Raw genomic sequence first — 26026 nt, 5'->3', positions numbered from 1 at the left:
AGCACCATAGGGTCTTGCACTTGTTGCACTGTTGGTTAGGTAAACTCCAGCTCACTGCATACATACACCAAGAAAATAAATTAATGGTGGGGTCCCATATATTTGCATATGTGATACAAGGTATTTTTTAGTTGGACCATTCTGCCTACATGGTGGTGGCTCACCTATACGTTCTATGTAAATTAAATCTTGTAACTGTATTTTGTTATGATTATATTTACAAGGGTGCCATTCCTCCTATTTAGATCACATTAAAAGAGAAACATGGGAAGAGAAAGAAGGGAGATAAAGAGAGGAATAGTTTCTATGCAAGGATGGATGAGAATAGGAGGTAGGGTTAAACTGATGAATAAAAAAAAACCTTTGTTAGCTTCATTAGACTTATGACCTCTTTGCCATTTTTTAGCTTTATGGAATGTTTTTATTCTTTGTTTTTAGAATGTGTTGAAGCAATATGGACAGGCACACTAGGGGAGTTATTCAATAAGCTGCCGAAGGCAGCCGAGTGAATAACCGAGCTGAAGTGAAGTGAACCGAATGCCGTTTGGCTATTCACTCCAGCCCTGTACTGCTGATTTCAGACGTACATCAGCTGGCTTTGGGCTCCCTTAGGTTCAGCCAAACATGCATAGCATGTTCAGCTGAACCGAACTGCAGAATGCGTTCGCCTCAGCTGATCCAACATCTGGATCAACTGAACCGAACGCCCGGCCTCTGTCCTCAGGTCATTTCAGGACACTATCCTGTTATTGTATGACAACAAATAGGCGTAGCCGGCCGGGAACTCAGAAGACCCATATGACAGGTGACGGCCAAATCAAAAAAGTGTTGTCACCATTTGCGCCGCCTATTTGGCGTGTGTTCGGCGGGTGCATATGGATCGGCTGGCTTTTTTTATTTCGGCTTGTCATCGTTGACATCGCTGGACGCTGTGATTGACGTGGATTACTTCACTGGCATTATTTTTTCATTTATTTATTTTTTAAAGGACTTTTTCAAAAGTGTGGTCTGTTTTTTTTACACTTACCTTTAACCCTTTAGTGAATGAGTACTCATTCACAAGCGGGGCAGCATCTGGGTGTCCCCTAAAGGGGTACCCCAATGCAAAGAAGCCCCACTGCCTGCAGACACCCACAACCAACAGGTCAGGGCTTGTGGGGAAGAGGCCCTTGTCTCCATCGGCACGGGGACAAGGTGCTTTTCCAGGGAAGACCAAGCAGAAGCATATGCGTATTGTTCAGTTCGACTGAACCAAAGGGCACCAGCGGCCGAAGTGAGCCAAAGCTTCAGCTTAATCCTTCGGCTCTTTAGTGAATAATCCACAAGGAATACATTCAAAGTGGCTGAGATCAGGGTTTGTTGTATATAGGAGCCCAATTCTTTTTTAATTTTTTGAGCCATGCCCTTTTCCTAGATTACACTGACAATTTTTAGTAGCTCAGTTGTGCTACTAAAATTACCTGTGATGAATCACAGAAAAAAGTAAATGCATGCAAACATACAGAAGAAACGGCTACCTATAGTGTAGAGTACACTGTAGTAGTGTTTATTTGTACATGGCTTGCACAACTGATCAGTCCTGAGTCCCTAATTTCAGCTATCTGCTACTGAGTAGTCTAGACTATAAGGAATCATTTGTTCTATTAGTGAGTGGTCACAATTGCTACTGAATTAGTCACAGACAATTTCAGTAGCACACTTGAACAAAGAATTAGGAATAAAGGACAACAGTCATAAAAACCTGATCCACAAGTCAGTACTAAGGAAATCAAATGTCAGATTCTTCCTCTGGCCAGTGTTGCCAATGGACTGATACCTCATAATAGATGGTTACAAGATCTCTTTTTTTCCCCCTTCCTATCTCTTTGCTGTTACATACACCGTGTTGTCAGCCTGTCATCCAGTCAGTCGCTTGTAATAACCAGCAGTGCAGACTATTTGTGTCTTTCCTCTCCAGAGTTGCGTGCATTTCTACACTTTATTGAATGTTGCCTGCATGTGGTGCAGACATTTATAAGAATCACTCTGAGAGCTTAAAGAGGATATACGTATAACATCCACTCTGTACATATGTGAAATACCTCCATACTGCAGCGGTATTACACAGGAATGCAGAGCAAATCTTATCAGTATGTCTTTCCCTATGTGACCTTGGCTAATCAAAGGCAGCCGAAGAGCTTCTTCTCCTCTTCGGCTGCTGCAGGAGCAGAGCAGCCTATAGAGGAAAAAGAGTGATTGCAGCTGCGCCAGCGGGGGGCCGTTTTTACAGGCACCAGAGAGGCCCGGGGGGCAATTGCCACCCTGCCCCCCGGCCCAGTCCGCCCCTGCCTTATTGGCACCTCCTGGGCCAGCCAAAACAATAATCATTAACCTCGGCTCCCAACATTTCCACTGCCATGGATATTGAACAACTGCACGCGGCCAATTCTCTTTTGGCTGCAAAGGTATTATTGTATTTTAGAAAGGCGATGATTAATCCTACTTCCTGAACTGACTGACAGATAGCTGCTGTAAAAAGGTTTGCAGATGAGCTCTGTGTCACTAAGATTTATGATGCCGACTAGCAGAAGGGTCTGTCACAACTAAGGTTCCCACAGCCAATCATTGCATTGTTCTTCATGTTATAATGAACAAAAAAAACCCCTAAAACCTTGATTATTGAAAGGGCCAGTGCTAGCATCTGTTTGAATTAAAGCAGAGGTGTACTTCAATTATGTGCATAGGCATTCTTGCACATTAATGACAAATTCATTTTCAAATAATAATCTGTTATGACAAAATCGAAACTGTTACAGCTCACTGGTTAACCTCATAAGCAATTTCTATAGCAACAGGTTAAGCTGCAAGTGTGTACCAATGCTGTACAATTTATTTATGTGTGTACATCAATAAAATTACCACTCGTTGAAGATTTTACTTTGGTGAGCTGGTGATATACTTTACTATTTGAATGCTGTACAATTGGTCTCATAGTTCAACAGCAGATTATGAGCAATAATTTACCTACACCGTCTGTGATGTCCCATCCTACACAAAACAGATCAAATTCAAAATTAAACGCAGTAAATATAAAGTTTTAATGTAGTCATCTGAAACCAAGTGGTCAGTCGCATCCTAAATTAAGTGTTATATCTGACATTTTGTTTTCTTTGTATTTGTCAGCTCATCTCCAAAACCTAGACAACATTTCACTCAATCTCGACTGCTTTGCATTTCGGTGCCCTTTAGAGTTAGAAGATTCAATCTCTGAGCTTGACGAGCACTCTTCCAAGCACAGCATTAAGGATGTCTGTGAAGGTTGCATTCAGCCACATCCAGACTATTACAAATGCAATTACGTCCTCTCCCTGTCCAAACTGTCTGATTTCTGTCACCAACATGGCAACCTGACATCTAGGATTCCTCGCTTATGTGTTTTGGAAAATTAAACATTTCCTTCAAACGTTATTTATGCATTGTTGGAGAACTGAAACAAACAGGCAGGCAGATGTAACTGCACAGACTAAAGCATTTGCAAGGTATTTACCCAATCCAGACAGCATATCAGCCTGTTGGGGAAACCAATTTAAACAAAGGAATTATACAGGGCTTTGTTTCCAAATGATTGCAATTATAATAGACAATTGACACACTACATCACTGTCTCAGAAAAAAATCAAATGCATTTGTGTTATGCAAAATATATACTGTGCATATTAAATATACATTTGAGGAAACCCTTAATATCAGGTCAGTGACTGATAATGATATTCAGAAAGCATAGCATCAGGGTGCACATCAAGAAGTCCACCCAATTAACCAGCGTTAACAGAGTTTTAAATACTCCAGTGCTAACAGGTCCATTGAGATTTTTACAAGGCATTTAAGTGGGCACAAGCTGTTGTAGGCTCAAAGTCAGGGCCATTCAAAAGAAAAAGTAACCAGCGAAGCAGCTGACTGCACAAGATGAATGTAAGGATAAATATTAGAGTTAAGGTGCCCATACACTGCACGATTCTCGTACGAGAATCGCGGGAAATCCCGCGATCGTACGAGAATCGTGCAGTGTATGGAAGGCGTGCGACCGTTTCTACTGTACGGTCGCACCTCTTCCGTCGAACCAGCATGCTAGAAAACCCGCCGAGAATCGTACGATTCTCGGCGAGTTAGTGGCCTGCTGGTTTGACAACTGCCGAACGGGCCTGTGTGCACACGCGCACACTGCCCGTTTGCAGTCAACGTAAGCCCGCCCCTCATTACAGTCATTGTAAGCTCTGCCTGTCCAAGATGGGCAGATCGTATGTTTTTTTAAGTACTTTACAACCCTCGCAAGACAAAAGTCTTGTGATGGTTGTACAGTGTATGGCCACCTTTAGTAACCCGATATATCATGAGGGGGATCTATCAAGTTCCAACAGAATTAGGCCCTTCCCCAAAGCAAATCAGGCTGTAGCCGAGTATTAAAGTGACACTAAACTCAGAAGTTAAATCTTATAAATACATTCAAGTACCCTATTAATAAAAAATGTATCTGATTTGTGCATCACTCAGATGTAGACCCTCAAATCATCTCTGAATTCATGCCGACACTGTCCTTCCTTCTGGAGGGTGGCTACTGTTGATCCTCATGGTCCCTGTGTGTGTTGTGAAGTAGCCACCACTCCAAGCTCACTCCTGTGATGAACTACAAGCTCACATTTAGTTTACTAATTTGTATTGAGCTTGTAGTCCATCACAGGAGTGATCTTGGAGTGGTGGCTACTTCACAAACACACACAGGGACCATGAGGATCAACAGTAGCCACCCTCCAGAAGGAAGGACAGTGTCAGTATGAATTCAGAGATGATCTGAGGATCTACAGCTGAGTGTAACACAAATAAGAAAATGTTTTGTTAATAATTAATTAAGGTACTTGAATGCATTTTAAAGATTTAACTCCTGAGTTTAGTGTCACTTTACCCATTGATTAATGGCTATGTTATTAAAGATGCAAGCTTTCAGGATTCCTTAGAACCCTTCTTCAGGTTTTATACATTTCTGGAAATGGCTATGAAACCCACATATTTACAAACGGTAAAAAGGAGGAGTAATACAATATAAATATTTTTTTTAAATACAACTATTTTTTCTTGATGCTCTTGGGTGGTAAAGGGTGTTATAAAGGGTTAGGCTAGCCATACACATGTGTAGACTCCTCTCATTCAGCCCTGCTTTGCTTTAGCGTGTTGTAGTGTCATCAATTTTGAGTGGCACCCCAAGGCAACACAGCTCTGGCTCACATATCTGAAGGAAACTTCCCTACCTTGTGTTGTGGTCCACCGCATGAAAAATGCTGCATACCCATTTTTTGGTCTGGTCTTGCGCATTGGCAGCCGATTCAACATGTATGAGCAGCCTTAATGCAACGTATGTTAACTTGTGACAACACGCTATCTCCAGGGGGAGTCTGTTCCACATTTTCACAGCTCTATGAAGAATCCTTTCCGTGTACAAATGTTAAACCTCTTTTCCCCCCCAGACAGAAAGAGTGCCCCCTTGTCCTTTGCAGTGACCTTAAAGTGAATGATTTGGCACCAAGCTCACTATATGGACCATTTATGTATTTATACATGGTGATCATGTCCCCCCTTAATCCATGCCTCTTATGAGTTTAGTTACCCTTCTCTGCACTTTCACCAGTTCCACAACATCTTTTTTTTTGAACTGGTGCCCAAAACTGAACTGCATATTCTAGATGAGGTCTTACTATTGCTGTGTACAGGGGCAGGATTACGTCCCCATCTCTAAAGTCTAGACCCCTTTTAATACAAGAAAGTATTTTGCTTGCTTTAGAAACTGCAGCTCGACATTGCATGCTATTATCTGCCAGAACACCCAGATCTTTCTCCATCATTGACTCCCCCAAACATACTCCCCCTAGAGTGTATGACGCAACCATAATAAAAAAAATTACAGTTCAACCAGTTTATGAAAGCATTGTTTTATTAATACAAAAATATATCTGTACACATTAACAGTTCACAAAGTAACAATACATTTGTTTCTTTACAACTGGAAATGGACACTTGGAAATGAAAATACATCGATGATGAGATCTCACGTGGGAAGACTGACACCTAGTGTTCAACCAAATAATAATAATTTAAACAAATAAAAAATTTCAATTGATTTGTACTTTGCTACGCCAAATAAACTCAACATTTCTAGACAAAATGTGTTCTAACAAGAATAACTAAAGCACTATTTCAGTAAACAAACAACCTAATTCTTGGTAAAACAAAAAAAAAAAACATGTCACCTGGCATTCTAGATTTCCTTCATACTAAGGATAAAAAAAAAAAAAAAAAACTACACCATTAAACTGTAAAATACAGAATTACTGGAATCCTTTGACCTTATTAAAAAAATACAAGATTTACATTTCACATAAAACACAGTAGGGTCCACGAGTCTAACTCCACTACTAAGACCTGTATCTATTTCTTTATTTACTCCGCTGAGATTTCCAAACAACGGGATAAAAAGCTAACAAAAAGGTATTTCATTTAGGAAAAACATTTATAAAGTCTATGCTACCAACTCCTCCTGTTACTGCATGCACCAGGAAACCTTTAGAAAATGTAACATTTATTCAAAAATATGCACAGAAACTAAATTAAAACCCAACAAACTTTTTTATGAGATGTATTGGTGACATACAAAGCATGGTCTCCCCAGTAAGGAAATATGTTCTCCAGTGTGCTATGTTAAATGGTCATTTATATCATAAATATCATCTTGGATCTACCTTTGAACACCTGCTGGGGGAGGGGAGAGAGAGAGACAGTGATACAGAGAAACAGAGTGAGATAGTGAGAGAGAGCAAGAGAGAGAGAGAGAGAGACCTTTTAACCACTTAAATGCCAGCATGTTGCACCCCCTCCATTAGCAGGTCATTTTTTTTCAGTTTCAGCGCTGTGCAAGTTTGGCTGAGAATTTCTCCGTCACACAACACTTTCTACACAATAATCACACATTTGCCCACGTAAGACAGTCTGTTCTTTAAATAGCAAATTATGATATAAATGATTATTACATGGAGAGACCATTGTTAACTAAACATCTCAAGAAGATGGTTATTGGTTTTCATTGATTTGATTCATGTTTTTATGCATATGTTTTGAACAAAGTTGCATTTTCTATATCTTTTCTGAAACTCATTTCTGTAATATGGAAGGGAATGTTTTTAGTTAGAATTAGTAGCAAAGAAATAATACATCATTAGAAATCACACAAACCATGTATGATTGTAAGTTTTGTATCTTTTCATGATTTTCTTGTTAATACTCAATTTACCGTACATTGTTTCGGTCTTTCTCTAGAGACACATAAGTAACTTAAATACCAAGACAAGTGGCCCTAATCAAGTTAATTTAATGGTCCTTTAACAAATGCAATATACCAGTAGCCCTGAATTTATGCTGGGGTTAGGTTCCTGAGGAAATGATTGTAAATAGAAACCCAGTATATAATATAAGTCAATGGGAAGTGAGGGAGTTATGTTCCAGGCCTTTCTCAAAATTGACATAAGTAATAAAATACAGGTACATTATATTTAAAGCTGCATGAGCTCACACACAGGTACAAATAAAATGTACCTGTATTATGTTACTTATGTCAATTTAGGAACGCAACTTCCTCATTTTACACTGACTTACATGATTTACTGGATTTCTATTTAGAACCATTCCTTGTTTTGAGTGAGGCCTAGAACCTAACTCCCTCACTTCCCATTTACACACATTATATATTTGGTTTCAATTTACAACGCTCCCAAAAAAGGGAGCTATTTTGAATCAGTACAAATTGAACCACTGTAAACCGATGGCCCCCTTTAATAAAGTGAAGGTTCTTATTCATCCAGGTCATGGTATATGTGTAAAAAATAAGTCAAGGCATCTGGACTGGTATTTTTCTTGAAGACGTTTCACTGAACATCCGACCAGCTTTCTCAATTCAGAATTAAGAGGAAAACCCTCTGGTCAGGATTCGGCAGTATACCTACATCTAAAAAGGAAAAAGGTCACTCCTTTGAAGACAGTCAAGTACGCATCCTAGACTGGGAGGAGGACTGGTTTAAAAGGTGTGAATAGAGGTGGGGGGGTGAGACATCTATTGTCTTCCACATACAATGCTGTTTTAACGCCTCTCTCTGGGCAGATTACTAACACCTCCTAGACTCCAATTACGCAAATGCGATCAACTCCTGGTTGCGACTTACAGATTATGTGGATTGGAGCGACATTCACCAAATTTATTCCGGGAGAATTTTTGTACAAGTCATTGTGAATTGAGAAAGCTGGTCGGATGTCCAGTGAAACGTCTTCAAGAAAAATACAGCAATTCCAGTTGCCTTGACTCATTCTTTACAGATACACCTATATTAAAGTTACCAATTTCACAAGGTCTTTACAAATGTTTAAAAAAGCACTGGTTGAAAAAATATTGTACTATCCAGGTTTTCTAAATACTTTCCATGCAAGACAATATTCTAACAAGCTTCACTGAAGCAGTTTGAAGCAAAATACTCTCCCGAATCGTGAAAAACTTTCCGTGCATTAAGCTGCAGGCAATTATGTGTCCAGGGAGCAGTAGAGCACAAGCTGGAGATGAAACTTTATCATTTGGGTCATTTACATTCCAAGCAGTAACAACAAGCTGATCAAACCAATAACAGCAACCGAAAAAGCTACAGAACTAACTCTGTGATGATACAAATCTTCATGCATTCCATCATAGTAAACAAACTATAAAGCCCCTTTAATACTGGTGGCGTCCGTTCCGATCAGCAGGGGATTCGTTTAGATTCCCCGTTGATCAGAGCAGTGTGAAATGGGCGTTACTGTTGCGACATCTGTATCCAATTCAGTTTTCTCCTCCATCTTACAGCTTCATTCATTTCTACCAAGTTTTTCAATCGGATTGGTTGCATTGGAGCAAAGGAACCAATGTCATCTGCTGTTATATATTCATACAGCCAAGAGTGCTTTTAGATAATAGTCGTTGCAACTTACTTTTGTACTATGTTGTTACTATTGTATGGACAGTGCCTTCAGACTTTTTACATGTTTATCAAGAAACATCCCTCTCACAATATGCATTCTGATGAAGTAACTTGTGTTCTGGTTCATTCATTGTGCACCACTGGAATACCAACCCCTAATAACTGTATGGTTTGCTGATAATAGCCTGATTAAACACAAAGCAAGTATAGAAAATGAGTTGGCATGGCACATTGGGAGTCTCGGTTTATGCAGTTCCACATATTATTTTGGCAAGAGTGAGTCCTTGCTGTAAGGTTCCAACTATAAACTGGAATGGTTGCCCTGGCTCAATCAGAAGGGGGGGCAATCTTCTCTATTGGGGTTTACAATTTCTATTAGTGGAAGAGTATTAATCCATTTAAGTTTTTTTTTTAAATCAGAACAGGTAATATTAGCCGCAATCAAAATCTGGGTGAGATAATGCAGTTCTGCAATTCGGTTCAAGGATTGTGTTCACCACATAAATCTCTGAGTGTCTTCACTATCAGGCCAATGAAAAGTCTGATTCAGAAACAAGTAGAATGTAAATATATTGATAGCAATATAGAGTGACAACTCTAGAATTAGCTTGCCAGTAGATGGAATTGATGTATTTACTTTAAAGATGAGGTATGGAAGGATGAAATAACGGAACTCCATTAATTTCTGAGGAATAGTAGCAGCCAATATACACACAAGGAACATCATGAGCCACAGTATGGACTTGGACTTAAGAGCATCTATAAAACTCCAAGCTGCAAAAAGATATAAAGGAACCAACAAATACCTTACCAATTCATGTCTCTGGAATATTTTTTTCCAGACGTAAAATGTGTAATGTCGATTATCAGCAATCAGATATTTGTGAACATAAGTGAACTTCCATATTAAAAACAGAAACAGGCAAGCTAAAGTTGTGTATAGGAAAGGATGTTTCCAAACCGACTTGAGGAAATCTGCAATCTTCTGAGTTGAAATGATGACTGGAAAAGAAAATACCAATGTAAAAGCAAAAAAATAAAACAGCTGGGGGAAATTCAAACAGGCCTCATGATTGCTTCTGTCGCCTACTACTATGCCACCATTGATTACAATAAAAGCCAGGAAACCAAGAACTAAAGTGACATATGGCCAGGTTAACCTCAAAAGTGTCAGGATGTTCCTGGGATACAAGGAGTATTGGATAAGGAATCTTACAACTGCTGTTACTTCTGAAAAAGCACCTTTAGAGGAAACTTTTTCATCGGTCTTCTTCAGATGTGTCCTCCAAGCGTCCGTCACCTTTTCAGCTATAACGTTTCCAGCACAGAAAATGATCCAGATGATGTTTGTCTGGCGGAACAAAAATGCACAAAACCCTAGAAGAGCTGCGCTTTTATGATTTCCATAGAGGCACATTAAATAAGTGAAAAGGACAAAAAATGTAGATCCCGCATCTGTGTAGTAGAGGAATGTGAAAAAAAATAAAGTGGGAAATACATAAAGCGTAAAAATGAATAAGATTCTTTTCACAACTGAAACCTGGAAAAAAAAAAAAAAAGACGAATGACACATTATTTAAATGCTGTCCCCCAATAAGAGATGTTCATCTTCAGTAAAATCCTGACTATCCAACACTATTCTGTTTAATCCCATCTATCCAACAACATTGTAATGCTTTTAGTAAATACTAAAGCAGAAGTACATTTTCTGAACATAAATTAGTAATCTGCATCAATTTAAGGCCTCCTTTATAGGGCGCTATTAGTTCTGATCAGCACTGGATCCGTAGGAAAACAGATGTCACTGTGACATCAATGTGCGGATGTGGACAAGTGTCCATTTACATCAGATTATCCCCGATCCGCCACAATCAGGTTTGCCAAAACGTTCTGTTCCATTTTGTTTTTCAGACCTAGACAGAGTCAGGAGTAATCAGATGTAAACGGACGCACGTCCGTGTATGATCCAGCTGCCCATAGACTAACATTGGGCTTCCGATCAGATCTGTCTAAAAAACTGACAGGCAACCCATCTGTAAGGGGCTTAAAGCAGAACTAACCCTTTTTATGCAAACACTCTGAAATTACAAGTTAAAAACTGTTCATTATTATGCGCATACTTGTAAAACTGTGTGTCTTGTGGCTTTTCTGTAGGGTTTCCTAGCTGCTGCACAGACGATCCAGGACCGGGGATTCCTTATAACCACTTGGCTTCAGCTCCCCAGGCTATACAGCTCAGGGTTAATAGGTTTTTCCCCATCTCTCTTAGCATGTCATTATGCTTCTACATTGGCATGAGGGACAGAAACCAAAGTGGCTTTTCTCAGTCCTGCCTACTCACTTAAAAGACAGCTGACATTTTTGACAAGTAGCATATGGATTATAAAACAGCAGGAGACAGGGAGGGATAAAAACGCTCTATTACACTTACGATTCCTGGGGAAGTAAAAATAAAAATCCTAAAAAGCACTTCCTGTGAGGGCAAGATTACATCACTTTCCTCACATCATGTCACTGACCTCCTATACTCCTTTTAATGCAGATGATGAGACTAGGCAGATAGCATTTGGATAATATGAGATATAGATAATGGAAAAGGTAACCCAAATTAGCAAATATGCAAAATCCTAAACTTGCCATTTCAGAGTGTACACAATCAAAAATGCATACACTTCATTTCTGCTGAAGCTACTACAGAGCCTGTATGGTGCTCAGCTGAGTGGCTTCCCCTCTGCTCTAAATTGCTGGGGGTTGCTTGCTTGGCACAGCAGCCACTCAAGCGAAGACCTCAAGTTTTTTTTTTCAATGAAAACAAGGCGTTCTCTGATTGGATGAGGGGTGGTGGTGATGACACAATCCGCCCTTGTTTAGAGAACAACTTTTATTCAGTTAAAAAAATACTAGGTATTCCCTAAATGACTGCTATGCCAAGCAAACAACCCCCAGTGTTCTTAGAGCAGAGGGGAAGCCCCTCAGCGCCATACAGGACATAGATGATAGCTGTAAAGCACTGTAGTAGCTATGGGTACTACAGTGATTTAGAGGATCCCGATGGGCCAACCAGGTACATTATATGCATACTTACATTGAGCCAAGCTGAACCAAGTATGCATAATACTTTATACCTGTTCAGCTTTATATGCATCTGCCATAAATCCATGTTAAGGAAACTGGCGTGAATGAGAAGTTTGCAGTATGCAGACTAATTCGGAGAATGGCTAAATACTGGATTTTTCTTTACATCAAACATAAAAACGGTTTCCTGCTTGAGTAGCATTAAAGCCATATCAAAAATATTGAGGCAGCTTATATTAAAACAGAAGAGATTATTAAATGGAGGTGTTTCTTGTAACAACCAGTCAGATGTTTGCCTGTGATAAACCCATGTGCTGACATAACAGATACTTGATGCAGTATTTAGGAAAAAAAAAGAATTATACTGAAGGATTGTATTCCACTTATGTTTCTACGCTACAATTAGAAAGAATGAAAAAACAAATAGTATGCTCCTTAGGCAATATGGAATGTCCCGTCATCTACGGCAACCTGTTTGTTTATTTGTATTCATTTGTGTTTAGTTTCTGCACATACCTGTATAGGCAAATGTTCATTTCTTTTATTTTTCTTTACCTGGCACAGTATTACTAGTTCACTCTTTCTGTTAATCATTGCTACTTTTGGAGCCCAACCCATTAAATGATAAATGTTAGAAGTCAAGGTCTGGCCCTGAGAAACTTACCCTTGTGTGTAACTTGTTAAGGATTAAATAGAACATGTACAGGTTGCCCAGACTGAACAGGAGGTTAATAAATCGCAGCATTCCCGAGGAGCAGATGACATTCTTGCTCCATCCAAACATCCAGGCAACAGGTTTCACAATACCCACAGATGTCAGATACAGGCCAGGCAAAGTTGTGATCATAGGATCCCACTGAAAACAAAGCACATGAGATAAAGTAAAGGAAGAGGAAACATATCCAGTCAAATTATTGTATTATTTGAAGTCAATGTGCCTCACACATGGGAAGCAAAGGTTACCTGCGGTAAAAGTTGCATGGCCAAATGCGCAATAAATCCAGAGATACAGGCAGAAAATCTTGACTAGTCTTGTGAAAGCTGCACCTATCCCCACACTTTCCCTGCTTCATGTTACTTAGGGGTAATATTAGAGTAAAGATGCCCTCCTATACTCATGGATCCTAGATTTAACTTCATGAAATCGCCCAATTGATCATGTATTTACACCAATCTCTTCACAGATGCAAGCCTAGGCATTATTACTTTGTTTGCCATCTATGCCCTCAGAACATTTTCACCTCATTTTCTTTTAAAATGTCAAAAAAACAAACAGATTTATGCTCAGATCTACTAAGTCCTCTTCCAGACAGCTTTACAGCTTGTTACCTGACATAGAAGGAAGTGTTGTTTTTCTGGGGTAGTTACATTTCACAAATAAATTGGATGGCACGTGGATTTGGAAGTCTTTGTGACACAGTTGCAAAGAAAGGGCTACTCTTTGTAATCCTCAGGCATCCTAAAAGCCATTCATGGTGACCAATACCGTTGCTGTGGATATTATCATGAATAGTCTGGTCCTGCTGAAAAGATTTGCTTATCAGTTCATAAAGCGAACCTATATACAAGATATGGACATTCAAGAATTGACATGTTCCTAAAATGATATTAAAGGGTTATTAAACCCTCGCAGGTTTTTGCACATATCTACTGCTAGCAAGCAGTAGATACATGCAAAACAATTTAAAAAAAATAAACTTTTTCAAAGGGTTAATACTTACCTGTGTCTCCGAAGCGCGCTCCCGTCCGAACATCTGAAAACTTAACGGGCGGCCACAAAGGATCTTGGGGCGGGCGCTTGCGCAGTTCAGATCTTCGGCCGGGAGATGAGGAGAGACACAAGGTAAGTTTATGTAGCAGCGTGCACCCGCACAGACTCCGTGGGACATCAGAGGAGAGGAGGACAGCTATCCCAAATGCAGATGATGTCACTTACAATGGATGCAGCTCCTTGATGTTTAAAAGTTTTAGTTTCTTGCAGAATCAGTTGGTCCCCTGAGCAATGGCCCTGATAACCTGTTCTAGGGTGTCTCTTTTGTGTGTGCTAGTAAGCCATGTGTTGTCTTCACAAACACACAGACATGGCAAGGCAAGGCAAGCCACAGCCCTACTTCCTGACCCCTGCTCCTCCTTCCTACAAACTAGTAGATGGACAGTAGTTGGAGACTCTGCTGTCTCTTGTGATCTTGTACTGGACAGGAAGCTCAGGGAAGCTGAGCTGAGAGAGCTGGAGCCAGATGTATGGAAACATGATGACTAACTGTTGGGCAAAAATGTAAAGAAATACCTTGCTGGGCAATGTATATTTGTATGATCTGGATTCATTATTGAAAAAAAAAAAAGTTTGAGAGTTTAATACTACTGTAACAAGCAAGGATTGAGCTTTAAAAGAAGAACTCCGTCCAAAAATTTTCTCAACCCTTGCAGTGGAGCTACCCTCCCAGTGCAAGGGTTAATTGCTTGTTGTGGGCTACTCCAACCAAAAATAGATAAATAAATCAGCCAATTGGCTTACTTTATTTAGAAACATATGATTAATACATTTAAGAGAGTATGAACACAACAGACACTGTGACAAGGACCTTATATTAAAATTGGCAACGTTGTCAATGCATCACAATGAAACAACTGAATCACTGAAACAACACCATATCCACAACCCTTTCTATTTTAAGTATTGTGACCACTGATATATATCGCTATACTTAATGTTTTGACGAAGCCCCGAAGTAGGCGGGGCGAAACCGGTAAACAGCTGTTTGGAGCAACCCGACCCACATGTCTTCAGACTGCCTATGCTGATATAGAGCTCTTAAACTAAATAGTGGACTTCAGAGACTGCCGCTGTATTTCTCCCTGGCTGGGAGATCTGACATGCGAGTCATCGTGCTTTTCTAATGAGAGACTGCAACTGTGAGAGGCGTTCATCCTGAGGCGCACTTCCTAGCACTTTGAATGAGAAAAAGCTCTTTGTTTTTGGGCAGCATACTGCTAACGGGTGCTGGATGATAGATTGAACTGCCACATGAGGAACTTGTTTTCAATCACGAGGAAAATAGCAAGATTTTCTCTGCTCTTCTGTCTGTTTGACTTATTGCAATTTATGTCCCACATGATGTGGAAGATTCAGTACAGTAATGCACTGAGGCCTTGTTCACACCGAAAGCGGCTGCATTCCAGAGCGGTAGCTGGAACGCACCGCGATCGCTAAGAAACTTCTCCCCGCGTTTTGGGGCGTGGCGGTGCATTGAATTCAATGGACCTTGCCAGCGTTCCGTTCCACTGCAACGCAAAAAAATAGGGCTTGTATTGTGTATGTATGGATGTGAGATGGGGACCTTAGATTGTAAGCTCCTTGAGGGCTAAGTAAATTGTTTTGTAAATAAAATATGGAAACACTTACATAGTTACATAGTATTTGAGGTTGAATTAAGACACAGGACCATCAAGTTCAACCTTTGTGTGTCTGTTTGTGATTGTGCGTGTGTATGTGTGTCTTGAATGTCCAAAGCCTGGCCATAGGATCACTTTAGAGTAAACCTGGTTAGACTTATTTCTAAGAATACCAGAGGGTGACAACAGCCGCAGCGGTCAGCATGATTTCGTATATAGAAGATTGTCCCTGGACGCAGGATGGATGTGTCCAGCGACAATCACCTATCCCAAACCACATGTAAGCCTATTAAGTACCAGATGTGGCTGCTATCAACCTGTCATTTACTTCAATGGGTACATCGGCCGCATCTGAACAGGGACACCTGGGATTCCTACCTCTGGAGTCCCAGAAGTCCATATGTAAATATAGCCTTCAAGTCCCAAGCTGGGCCTGGTCTGCACTGACACAAATTCCTATTTGCCCATCAATAAAAGCAGCCTTGCTAACTAATAGAAATGTGGAGGAGGAAGGAAGCAAGAACTTGAGATTTACAGGGTTATTCACTAAAGGGTGAAGAGTTTGGAGAAGGCGGGAGAAGTGAACAATCTAGGACAACATAGCTGACTTGGAGAAATTCTCCAATTCAGGTCACTTTGCAGTTCAGCTATGTTGTCCTAGATTGTTCACTTCTCCTGCCTTCCCCAAACTCTTCAACCTTTTGGTAATAACCCCCTTAAGAGTTTTGAAGCTGATGTAGGCATATACATACATCTCTAGTTGCCTTCACGTTAGACCTGCACTGTCAATCTCTGTTTTAACAGAATGATTTTGAGGAACTGCTCTACTGGTTGCATCATAAGAGTGGCAGGAAAACAGCTCTCAGGACCTCCCACAGTTTCTCAGCACTGCCGGAGAGACCCAGAGCTGTATTAATCAATTAGCAACTCGCATTGATGTAAGCTCTGTAAGGAAAATCCCCTTAAGCTTCAATATAAGAGATGAGGTAATAATCTGTAGTGTTCTCCTTTGACTTAATGGTGGTTTAAAATTCATTTTTTATGGTCTGGCGCATACCTAAGGCTCTAAAAGCTATCTGTAAATTATGCTTCTACCTTTCAGAAAAATGTAGAACTTCTGTCTCCTCAAATTCTAATGACAAAACAAAGCTTTTAACAATGATGTAACAGAAGGATACAGAAAAATTAGATAAAAACAAAAAAGAAAAGTACTGTACATCTATTGAAAGGCAGCGACTTTAACAGTACAGGAAAAAAAAGACTTTTTACTTATCTACATTCATAAATATTCATTTCTCAAGGGAAGGCTTAACAGATCATCCATCACAAGCAGAAATCCTCCACATTAATGTGTCTGAAATGATTAAATCATATTCATACACTCACCAGCTAGTGTAGAAAGCTGCAACTGTGTGGGCACCATGTGCTGCAGGCCTAAGAATTAGTCGGAATGTATGTTTTTGTCACATCAATGTATTATTACTTCAATCTGCTATCTATGCCCTCAGAACACTCTCCCTTCAAACATCATGGCTCATTTTCTATTAGGTTGCCAAAAATGCACATTAGTACTGAGATCTACAAAAGCTGAACTCCGGGACAAGCAAATATTGTCTGAATAGAAGAGGCATGTGTATTCTTAATTGAATCTTGGATGTGCTTTCTGCATTTCTTACAGATCTGTGTTCCAATACATTTGTTTGGCTAAAGTGAGAAGATTAAGAACATCAGGTCAGGTTTTTGGTGCCATCTGAATCCCTGTTCAGCACATTCCCCCATAACTCCTTTCAGTACAACACATTTTAGTGGATTGAGGAAAGCTTAGAACATTCAACAATGTTTTTATTAGGGATGCACCGATATATCAGCCGAAAATTACACCTCTGGCAAAATGCCGAAAGTGCAATTTTTCAGCCGAGGAGTGTTTATTTACAGACACTCAGGGATCTCTGAGTGTTTGTAAATAATTGAGGACATAGTATGTTTAGTGTGTCCCCAATTATGAATGAATAGGAAGTGATCTACATCACTTCCTGTTCATTCATTATTTTGGACACAGTAAACATACTATCTCCACAAGTTATGAATGAACAAGAACACTCAGCATAGAGGCTTCCTGTTCATTGATAACATGGGCTGCAGAAAAAACATTAAAAAAGTTTATAAAAAGTAAATAAAAATAAAATATTTTTTTTTTTTAAATTTCGGTTTCGGCCTAACATTTTTTTTTCATTTTGATTTGACATTTTCATTTCGGCACACCTCTAATTTTTATGTCCTTGCTCTCCTTTCCCATTGATGCCAGCAGTCCCTCTTCGTTGTATGTGACATGAATTAAGAGAAAGCGTCCCACATGAGGTAGGAAATAAAAACCTGACCTGATATTTTTAACTCTTCCTCGCTTTAAAAAATAAATAAAAAAATAGGCTGGAAATAGGCTCTAAAGAATATTCAAATGTTGTAAATGAATGAAAAGTACCAACTAGCATTTGCCATTCAAGGCAACTGAAATGAGAATGCAGCACAACCTACCTAGAATGCATGTTTTGGGGTGAACAATCCCTAAGTCGATTGAAAACAAAGTGTACCATGAAATGTAGAAAATACCCCAATGTAATAAAAACAAAAGCAAGCTTGATTAGGCCTGGTTCACACCTGGGCGTTTTACAGCGCGTTCCTACGCGCTGGAAAACGCTCAACATGTGAAAACCAATAATTGCCTATGGGCATGGTTCCCACTTGGGCATTTTACAGCGCGTAGGAACGCGCTGAAAAATGCCCTACGCCCAAAGAAGTACAGGAGCTTCTTTGGGGCGTATTTGCCGCGCGTTTCTTTTACCGCAAATCGCTGTAAAAACGCGCAGCAAACGCGCATAGTCCGTACGCCCAGGTGTGGACCCAGCCTTATACTTAGTGATTTGACCCATATTTGTTGTACCACGTAAATTAATACAAAAGCCTGAGCAACATATTAAAGGGCCTCTATGTTCAAAAACTAAAACCAAAATTGTCTCTACTGAATTTCCATAAGTTCCATCCCACTCCTAGTAACTATAGCAATCTACAAGTCTGTAAACTTACTTATCGAAGATGTCCATAGGATGTACTTCCTCAATTTACTTAGCCCTGTGACCATGCACTTCCTTGTATCCCCACCCTCACACAGTCTGCTGCCTTCTGAATTACAACTCAATGTCTGAACAATGTAACATCATCAGGGCTTGTTGGAAGCAATGCATGAAGGGATATGTAGTCTTGAGGAATCAAGATTGCATCATATCAAGCAGCAGGGAAAGAAACATAACAAACACTGGAAATCCAGGAAGTTGTGACGTCAGACAGAAGGCAGCACTCACTACATAGAAGGGATTTTCTCAAGTAAGCTTTAATTGCATTATCAGAAACAACTCTAGTATGTATCCCTATTACAATGCTGATGTTATAACAGGATAGAATATGCTGGGACTTTAGAACAATGCACTTATATGTAAATTAAAGCAGAACTCCAGTCACAAATTTTACTAACCCTTGCAGTGGGACTACTCCCGCACTGCAAGGGTTAAGGTATACTTATCTGATCCTCGGATCCAGCCAACTCTTAGACCGGTCCCTCCGCCTTACTCTACCTCCGCTGCCGCAGTCTAAGGTCCCTGAGTCATCACGTTCTATACACAGTGTATAAGACATGAGGACACTGAGGCACATACCATTTCTGCAGCATAGGAAGGGACAGGCTGGGGGGAGCGCTGTGATAGCCGGCCGACTCCGAGGATCAGGTGAGTATAACTTTTATTTTACACAAAAAAGAGCAGTTAACCCTTGCACTGTGGGGGCAGCCCCACTGCAAGGATTTATACCAGACTATGTGGTCTATTCATAAAATGTTTTCCACAAGAGTTATGCATTTCCAACTGAATCCAATGAGAAAAATCTTTAAATCTTGCATAAAAGCTATATGAATCCTGTGTTCCAATTTGCCTGATTTCAGATCATACTCCAACAGATAAAGCAAAATCATGGAGATGGGCAATGAAAAATGAGGAGACAATAAAGGAAAAGCTAAAAGCACTAAAAATCAGGAGACAGATGCAGCAAAACTACAGAGAGGCACCAAAATAAAGAGATAAATAAAGCAAAACTGAGGACGAGGGATACGGAAAATCAGAGACACATTTTAAAAAGAGATTTTCCATATCAAAGGGAATCTGTAACAAAATGATGTCAGAAGCCTCTGAGGAAGAAGCTATTCCCTGACTTATACATTGTATATGAATTCCCAGGCGGTGAAGCGAAATAGGTTCAAATTCCCTGACCTAGAACTGGAGCATCTTTGAAGTAAGGGCATCTCCTGATGCAGCTATTTTGCTTTGAGACAGGTTTCTTTATATTGGAAAATGGGCCCTTTTATATAACAGCACATATATGATTCAACCGTCCAGATTTTGTCAAGAATGGAAACCCTTATGTAAAACAGACACAAGAAGACCGGTATTGGTTTTAACCACGAACACCTAAATTCTCTGCAATGGGAGCGAAGCTGATACACCGGACAGGTCCTCTCTTAGTGATACCATTGCATACTAAGTGGCTGACGTATAAAGGATTCACCCAGAGTGTAGCTGCCATTCGCACGGCATTAAAGCCACTAGATAGTGCTAGCTGAACATAGGAATTGCCTGTGCTCCTCAGCGCAATCTAGCGACTGTAATTCCGTGCAAATATTCACCCAGCTATACAGCGGATGAAGCCTTTAAACATCAGCCCCTAAGTGTCTGTGCCCATCAACTCTTTAAAGGAGAACTACGGGGTCAGGGCTTTTCCCCATAGTTCTCCTTAGGGTAACGGTAGGACATAAACTAGCGTCCTCCCGTCACCCAAAGCTCAATATATCGTGAGCTACAGCTCGCGGTATACTGAGACGCCGCAGCCGGGACGGATCCCGACATTACTATCTGGATCCACCCAGCTGCGTGAGTGACAGCTGGCTCACTCTATCTAGAGTCAGAGCCAGCTGTACCCACCCCCTCCCCCGTCCGTTCCGCCAGTCAGCGCTGGAGGGTCGAACAGGGAGGGGGAGGGGGGAATCCCTGCAGGGAGACGTGAGTGACAGTCACAGCTCTCTGCAGGGACAGGATCGAGAAGTGAGCGTGCGGCGGTATGTGTTCGCTCACTTCCCGATCTACTGAGCCAACATGTGACAGTTTCATTGTCACACGTCGGCTCGAACTATGAGGCTGAGTGATTTTCACTCACCTCATAGTTCTCCTTTAAGATCATGCTTACTGACAGCACAGCTAATGCACGAGACATCGTCTCTGCATCACCTTTATGCAGTCAGCAGTTTTCTATATGTAGCAAGTATATATTTGATCATAAACAATATACAAAAACAGAACTTTGAAAGATTACCCACACTGATAAGATTTACATTATGTTTCTCACTAAAAAATGCAAAACAAATATGTATTTTGATATTGAATTTTCAAAAGTTAATTTTCATAAGCTGAATGTGGTTTTTCATTCAAGAAACTCCATTAATTTCCAAAATCGAATGTTAAAATCAAACAAAAATTTGAATGACATGTTACAAGTCTCTGATGGCATTATCAAATGTTCTGACGGGATTTCATATGAACATTCCTACAAAAATCTACAAGTTTATGGCCAGCTTTAGCATTATCATTTGGGCTACAAACCCCCCTCCCGGCTGTGCTTTCACAGTATCTTACTTCACCAACTGGGCAAAAAGAATCAAATGGGGTCACTCACACACATACAAAGGACAGAATAAGGTAAGGCACTCTATTAGAACACCTCCTTTTCACTGTCTGCTGGCCCATGTTTGGCACCCTCCATCAGTTCCTTCCCAATGCTTCACCGCTATACCTACAGGATTCCCATAACGCTGGGCAGACAAAGTGGCCGACAGTGCAAAACCACCCATCCTCCCATCAGGCTCAATGGTTCACTAAGTTCTTTGGGCAATACTATGACTGGAAATATTGATATTAATGGTACTACTCTGGTAAGGCAGGGGAGCTGGAATTAGAGCAGGGATGTCCAAACTCCGGCCCTCCAGCTGTGGTGAAACTACAAATCCCATGAAGCATCTCCCTCCGGGAGTCATGTCTGTGGCTGTGAGAATCTTGCAAAGCATCATGTGATTCGTAGTTCCACCACAGCTGGACGTCCGCAGTTTGGACATCCCTAAATTAGAGCAAGTGACTAAAGGCCGTGACACACTGCACGCGAAGCAGCGCGGAGCGGGGGCGTGCTGCCTTTGCGAGCAGTGTGTCATGTAATTTTCTGCTCGGCAGCTCAGCTTGCGAGAGCTCGCGGAGCTGAGCGTGCCGAGATGAACAATTTCAACTTCAGCCAATCGGCTCGCGTGTATAAAGCGTCACGATGCGACAGCTGGCAGGTTGTTACGGACGAACCGATTGGCTGAAGGTGCTGTCAATCATCTGACTGCACTCAGCTCACACACTGCACGCAAAGCTCCGTGCCGGATAGCTTTGCATCGCTCTGCACGGCTTCGCGTGCAGTGTGTCACGGCCTTTAGGCTAGGGCTGGCTGGAACCTTTTTCCAATCGCTATGGAATAAGAGAAGTAATACTGTCTTTTAAAACTACCTTTGCAATAATTACCAGTAAAATCTTAGATGCTGGGTAAATGGGAGGTAAACACATAGAATAATTTTAAGAACTGCAAACCCGCCTGGAGTTGGACTTTAAATTGAGTACAGCATCGTTAGGCCCCTTTAGAACCTTAATGTATTTCAATGGAAGACATTCGGCTTTAGTTTTGGATAGCGTAAGCAAGTACTAAAATCCCTATCAAGTTTCTATTGCTGTGTCCCCATTAGGAAGATTCATCCTCTCTATATGGCCTTTTTACGATGATCTCCAAGACAGAAAGAGATGGCAAATCCAACATTTTAGAGTTGTCACCAAAAAAGGAGGTGAGGGAAAATCTTCCAATGGGGAATACCTGTTCTGGTGACAACTGTCTAAGAGGAGGTTTCCACCATGAGGTCACAATACTATTATGCTTACCTGATTAAAGTGTCCCTGGCAGTAGTGCTGAGCTTGGGGGATGTGGAAGACTTCATCCATGTATGGGTCTCTCTGTTCTCGTGTGATTTTTGAGAAGAGTAGGCTGGATAGAAGAAAACAGCCACTAAACAGAGCAGAAAAATAATATCCTTCAAGCTTGTCCATTTTAATGCGTCACAGCAGTCTAAGGATGGAAGAGAAGAGACCATTAGAAGAAATCAAGATGTGCTACAGAGAACATACAAAACGCTAGACATCATTGCTGACAATTTTTACACCCACAGCTTGAATTTAGGAGGATGCCTTCTGAATTGGTCAAAACTTGAGTTGTGGGTGGTCCTCCTGGCATCACCAGGTTCGACAAAAGTTCATTTTCCAAATGACTCCCCTCAAAGGAGCCAGGTAAAAAATGATTGGCCGAACAGTGTGTTCAGGTATTCTGACAGCGGAGGGCTCTGGATGTCAGAATACAATAGCCCAGCAGGGGAGTTCAGTCCATCCGTGCTGTTTAGTGTGGATGGAGGAATCTGTTCTTCACCTCTTAGAGCCCGTTCACATTGAGCGGTTCGCAAATCGTGCGTTTTGTCGCGCGATTTGCATTTTGCGCGATATCGCGCAAATGCTTGCATAGAGCAAGCTTGAATCGCGGCTAAATCCGCTCCAAAAAGGGTCCTGCTGTAGCGACACACGACCCGCGACAGCAGGACCCTTTGCCCCATTGAGAAGCATTGGAGAGCGATATCGCGCGGTAAATTGCAGCGATATCGCGGGAATTACCGCGCGATAAATCGCTCAATGTGAACGGGGTCTTTGGCTGAAAGACAGATTCAGCTCTCAGGCTGAAAGAAAACATGTATGCATGTATGGCCAACTTTAAAGAGAACCTGTGGGGGAAAAAAAGCTAAATTTGTCTGCAGATGCCTTCTGGAGACATTACTAATCTGCTCATTGGCAGGATTTTCAGGTTCATATATTCAGAATGGAGAACAGCTTTGCTTTAAAATACCGTTAATGGGGTGGTAGGCATATTGGTCAAGTTCCCTTCAAATCATAGAATTGAGTGATTTATGAAGGACCTTAGACTATCATGTGCTTTTTAGTAAATGGATAAATGAAATAGTAATTCAATGAAACGGGTCCAGAGCTAAAGTCCTCTCCCTCTCTCACATTCATTATTGCTTCAAGGTCTATTGAGACATATTGGTGTCATTTTCCTGGCAAAGCTGCATAAGAGACAAAATGGAGCATGAATGAAGATGGCTTTGTTCTCCAACATCTGCTTTTACAAAACATAACCAGTTTATACACCCATCTGCTTAAAACTGTACAAAGATTGCTTCTTTTAGGCAACAAGCTAGGGCTTGCCTCCCCCAGTTTCCACTATGCAGCCATTAATCTTATGGAGGCCTTGATGGTCGCCCAAGCAGTAAACACCATAAAAAACATCCTTGATGTTTTTTCTGGAACTAATTGGGCACCTTATCACTTTGTCCCACTCATCTTCTCTGGGCTCCTTCTATTGGCCAACCTGTTTCACCAAGCCCTACTATACAGCATGGCCCTAAACTCTCTGCTGCCCCAAAGCCAGGGTAATCAATGCTCCCCCTACTCGCCAACACCCCCCATGGAGAATGGCAGACCTGCAGCCAAGTGATCTCGGCGACATCTCCGAGATGACTTGTACAAAACAAGCGGCAGCTTCCCCGCTGTACATTTAGCTCTAAATGTAGAAAACAACTACCTGACCGGAACTGCACATCCCAGGCGTCTGGAGATAGAAATTCCCCACCCCTGCTGCCCCGAGGCCAGGCCTTGGTTGGTCTTGTAGGAAATCCGGCCCAGGCCCTAATGTCTGGTATTCATTCTACAATTACTGTCATTGTTGTCTTTTAAACCCGTTCCTTACTAGTATGAAGGACGCTGATGGAATGGGGTCAGGAAGTAATAATTTCCTTCTTGTGTGGAATTACAACAGTTGCACAAAACGTTTTGTATTAACTTTTATCTGTACTAAATGGGAGAGTCAAGAGATGGTAGACTTGATGGACATCAATATTTAAAGGAGAACTATGGGGTCAGTGTTTTTCCCCATAGTTCTCCTTAGGGTAACGGGAGGACACAAACTAGCGTCCTCCCGTTACCCTAAGTTCAGTATACCGCGAGCTACAGCTCGCGGTATACTGAGACGCCGCAGCCGGAGCGGATCCCGACTTAGATGACGGGATCCGCCCAGCTGCGTGAGTGACAGCTGGCTCTGCCTATCTAGAGGCAGAGCCAACAGTACCCGCCCCCTCCGTTCCGCCAGTCAGCGCTGGCAGATCGGAGCGGGGAGAGGGGAATCCAGCCCCTCCCCCTGTCACAGCAGAGAGCCGTGACAGGATCGAGAGGCGAGCGAACCCGGTATGTGTTCGGTCCCCTCCCGATCTACTGAGCCGACCTGTGACAGTCTCATTGTCACAGGTCGGCTAGAACTATGAGGTGAGCGAAAAGCACTCACCTCATAGTTCTCCTTTAATCTTTTCAACAATATATTTGAAAAATAAAGCTGTCTGGGAAGTTGGTGAACATAAATGAAATGTCTGTAAAAGAGTTCTAATAATTAAATGCTCAGTGCAGTAACTTTTACCAACTAATCAAAATTCTATTTTGTTTGGTTGTCAGAAGGCAGGACACAAGAAGAAGGAAAACTTTGTATTTACCCTTGGTGTGAGGCTACCCCCGCACTGCTTTATAAAATTGCATTTACAAGGTACTTGGTGTTTATTTGAATAAAGCGATCATTGTTTGAGATAAATGAATTTTACTGCATGAATCGCTGAGGGATTATAAGCATTCACATACGCAAACTCCCCTGAGGATGACAAGTGAAATGTTTGCTTACAGATCTATTAGCACTATGGCTGTCTGACATCACCTGTTACATCACATAGCGTGTCCCTGTCTGTGTGCTTCCTACCGCTATATCACTGCAGGACACAGTAGCATTCCTGTGACTGGATTTGGTAATTCTTCGACTCCACTGGGGACATTTCCCCTCACTTTCTGCCCCTGTGACAGCATGAGAAGAATGGAGGTCACCAGGACAGGGAGATAGCAAAAAAAACCAAACCTCATTCTGGTACTAACCTTTTCCCACTTTACTAAAACAAAGTGTCCCCATTGGTGAGATCACTTCCTGTCACTCCGTGCCTCTGTCACCTGCACTGGAAATCAGGAGAAATCTCCTCAATGTAAACACAGCTATAATAACAATACAGTGTTTGTCCCCCTCCAGTCTATCCAATACTAAAACAGTGTTGTATGGATCTAGGATCTCTGTGGTAATGCACACTCCTCCCAGGTCCACACACACATCGGGGGCATTCCCCTTCAGCCCATAAAGACAACACTGCTACCATACCGGAACTTCTTTCCGTCAGTCAACCCTTCGGAATGCGTTCCAACGCCGCTGTGCACCGTCTATTGATGTCTGTGCTCCGC

At 41.4% G+C, this 26026-nt stretch overlaps 1 protein-coding gene across 2 annotated transcripts; it reads right to left on the bottom strand.

Annotated features, from left to right (window-relative positions):
- Nucleotides 1–9516: 9516 nt before the first annotated feature.
- Nucleotides 9517–22725, bottom strand: ALG10 (ALG10, alpha-1,2-glucosyltransferase). Of its 2 annotated transcripts, XM_018552513.1 has the most exons (4): nt 22547–22725; nt 12759–12954; nt 10727–10731; nt 9517–10563 (listed from the first exon to the last, which is right to left on the bottom strand). In XM_018552513.1, the coding sequence occupies exons 1-4, from the start codon at nt 22709–22711 to the stop codon at nt 9517–9519; spliced, it is 1413 nt and encodes a 470-aa protein (XP_018408015.1). In that variant the 5' UTR covers nt 22712–22725. The 2 variants fall into 2 exon arrangements, with proteins under 2 accessions (XP_018408015.1, XP_018408014.1); XM_018552512.1 differs by lacking the exon at nt 10727–10731 and having other exon boundaries at nt 12763–12954.
- Nucleotides 22726–26026: the final 3301 nt, after the last annotated feature.

This window comes from Nanorana parkeri, unplaced genomic scaffold, assembly GCF_000935625.1.
Source record: "Nanorana parkeri isolate BGI_ZX_2015 unplaced genomic scaffold, ASM93562v1 scaffold90, whole genome shotgun sequence".
NCBI classification, from domain to species: Eukaryota; Metazoa; Chordata; class Amphibia; order Anura; family Dicroglossidae; genus Nanorana; species Nanorana parkeri.
This window is presented reverse-complemented; position numbering and strand designations above follow the sequence as displayed.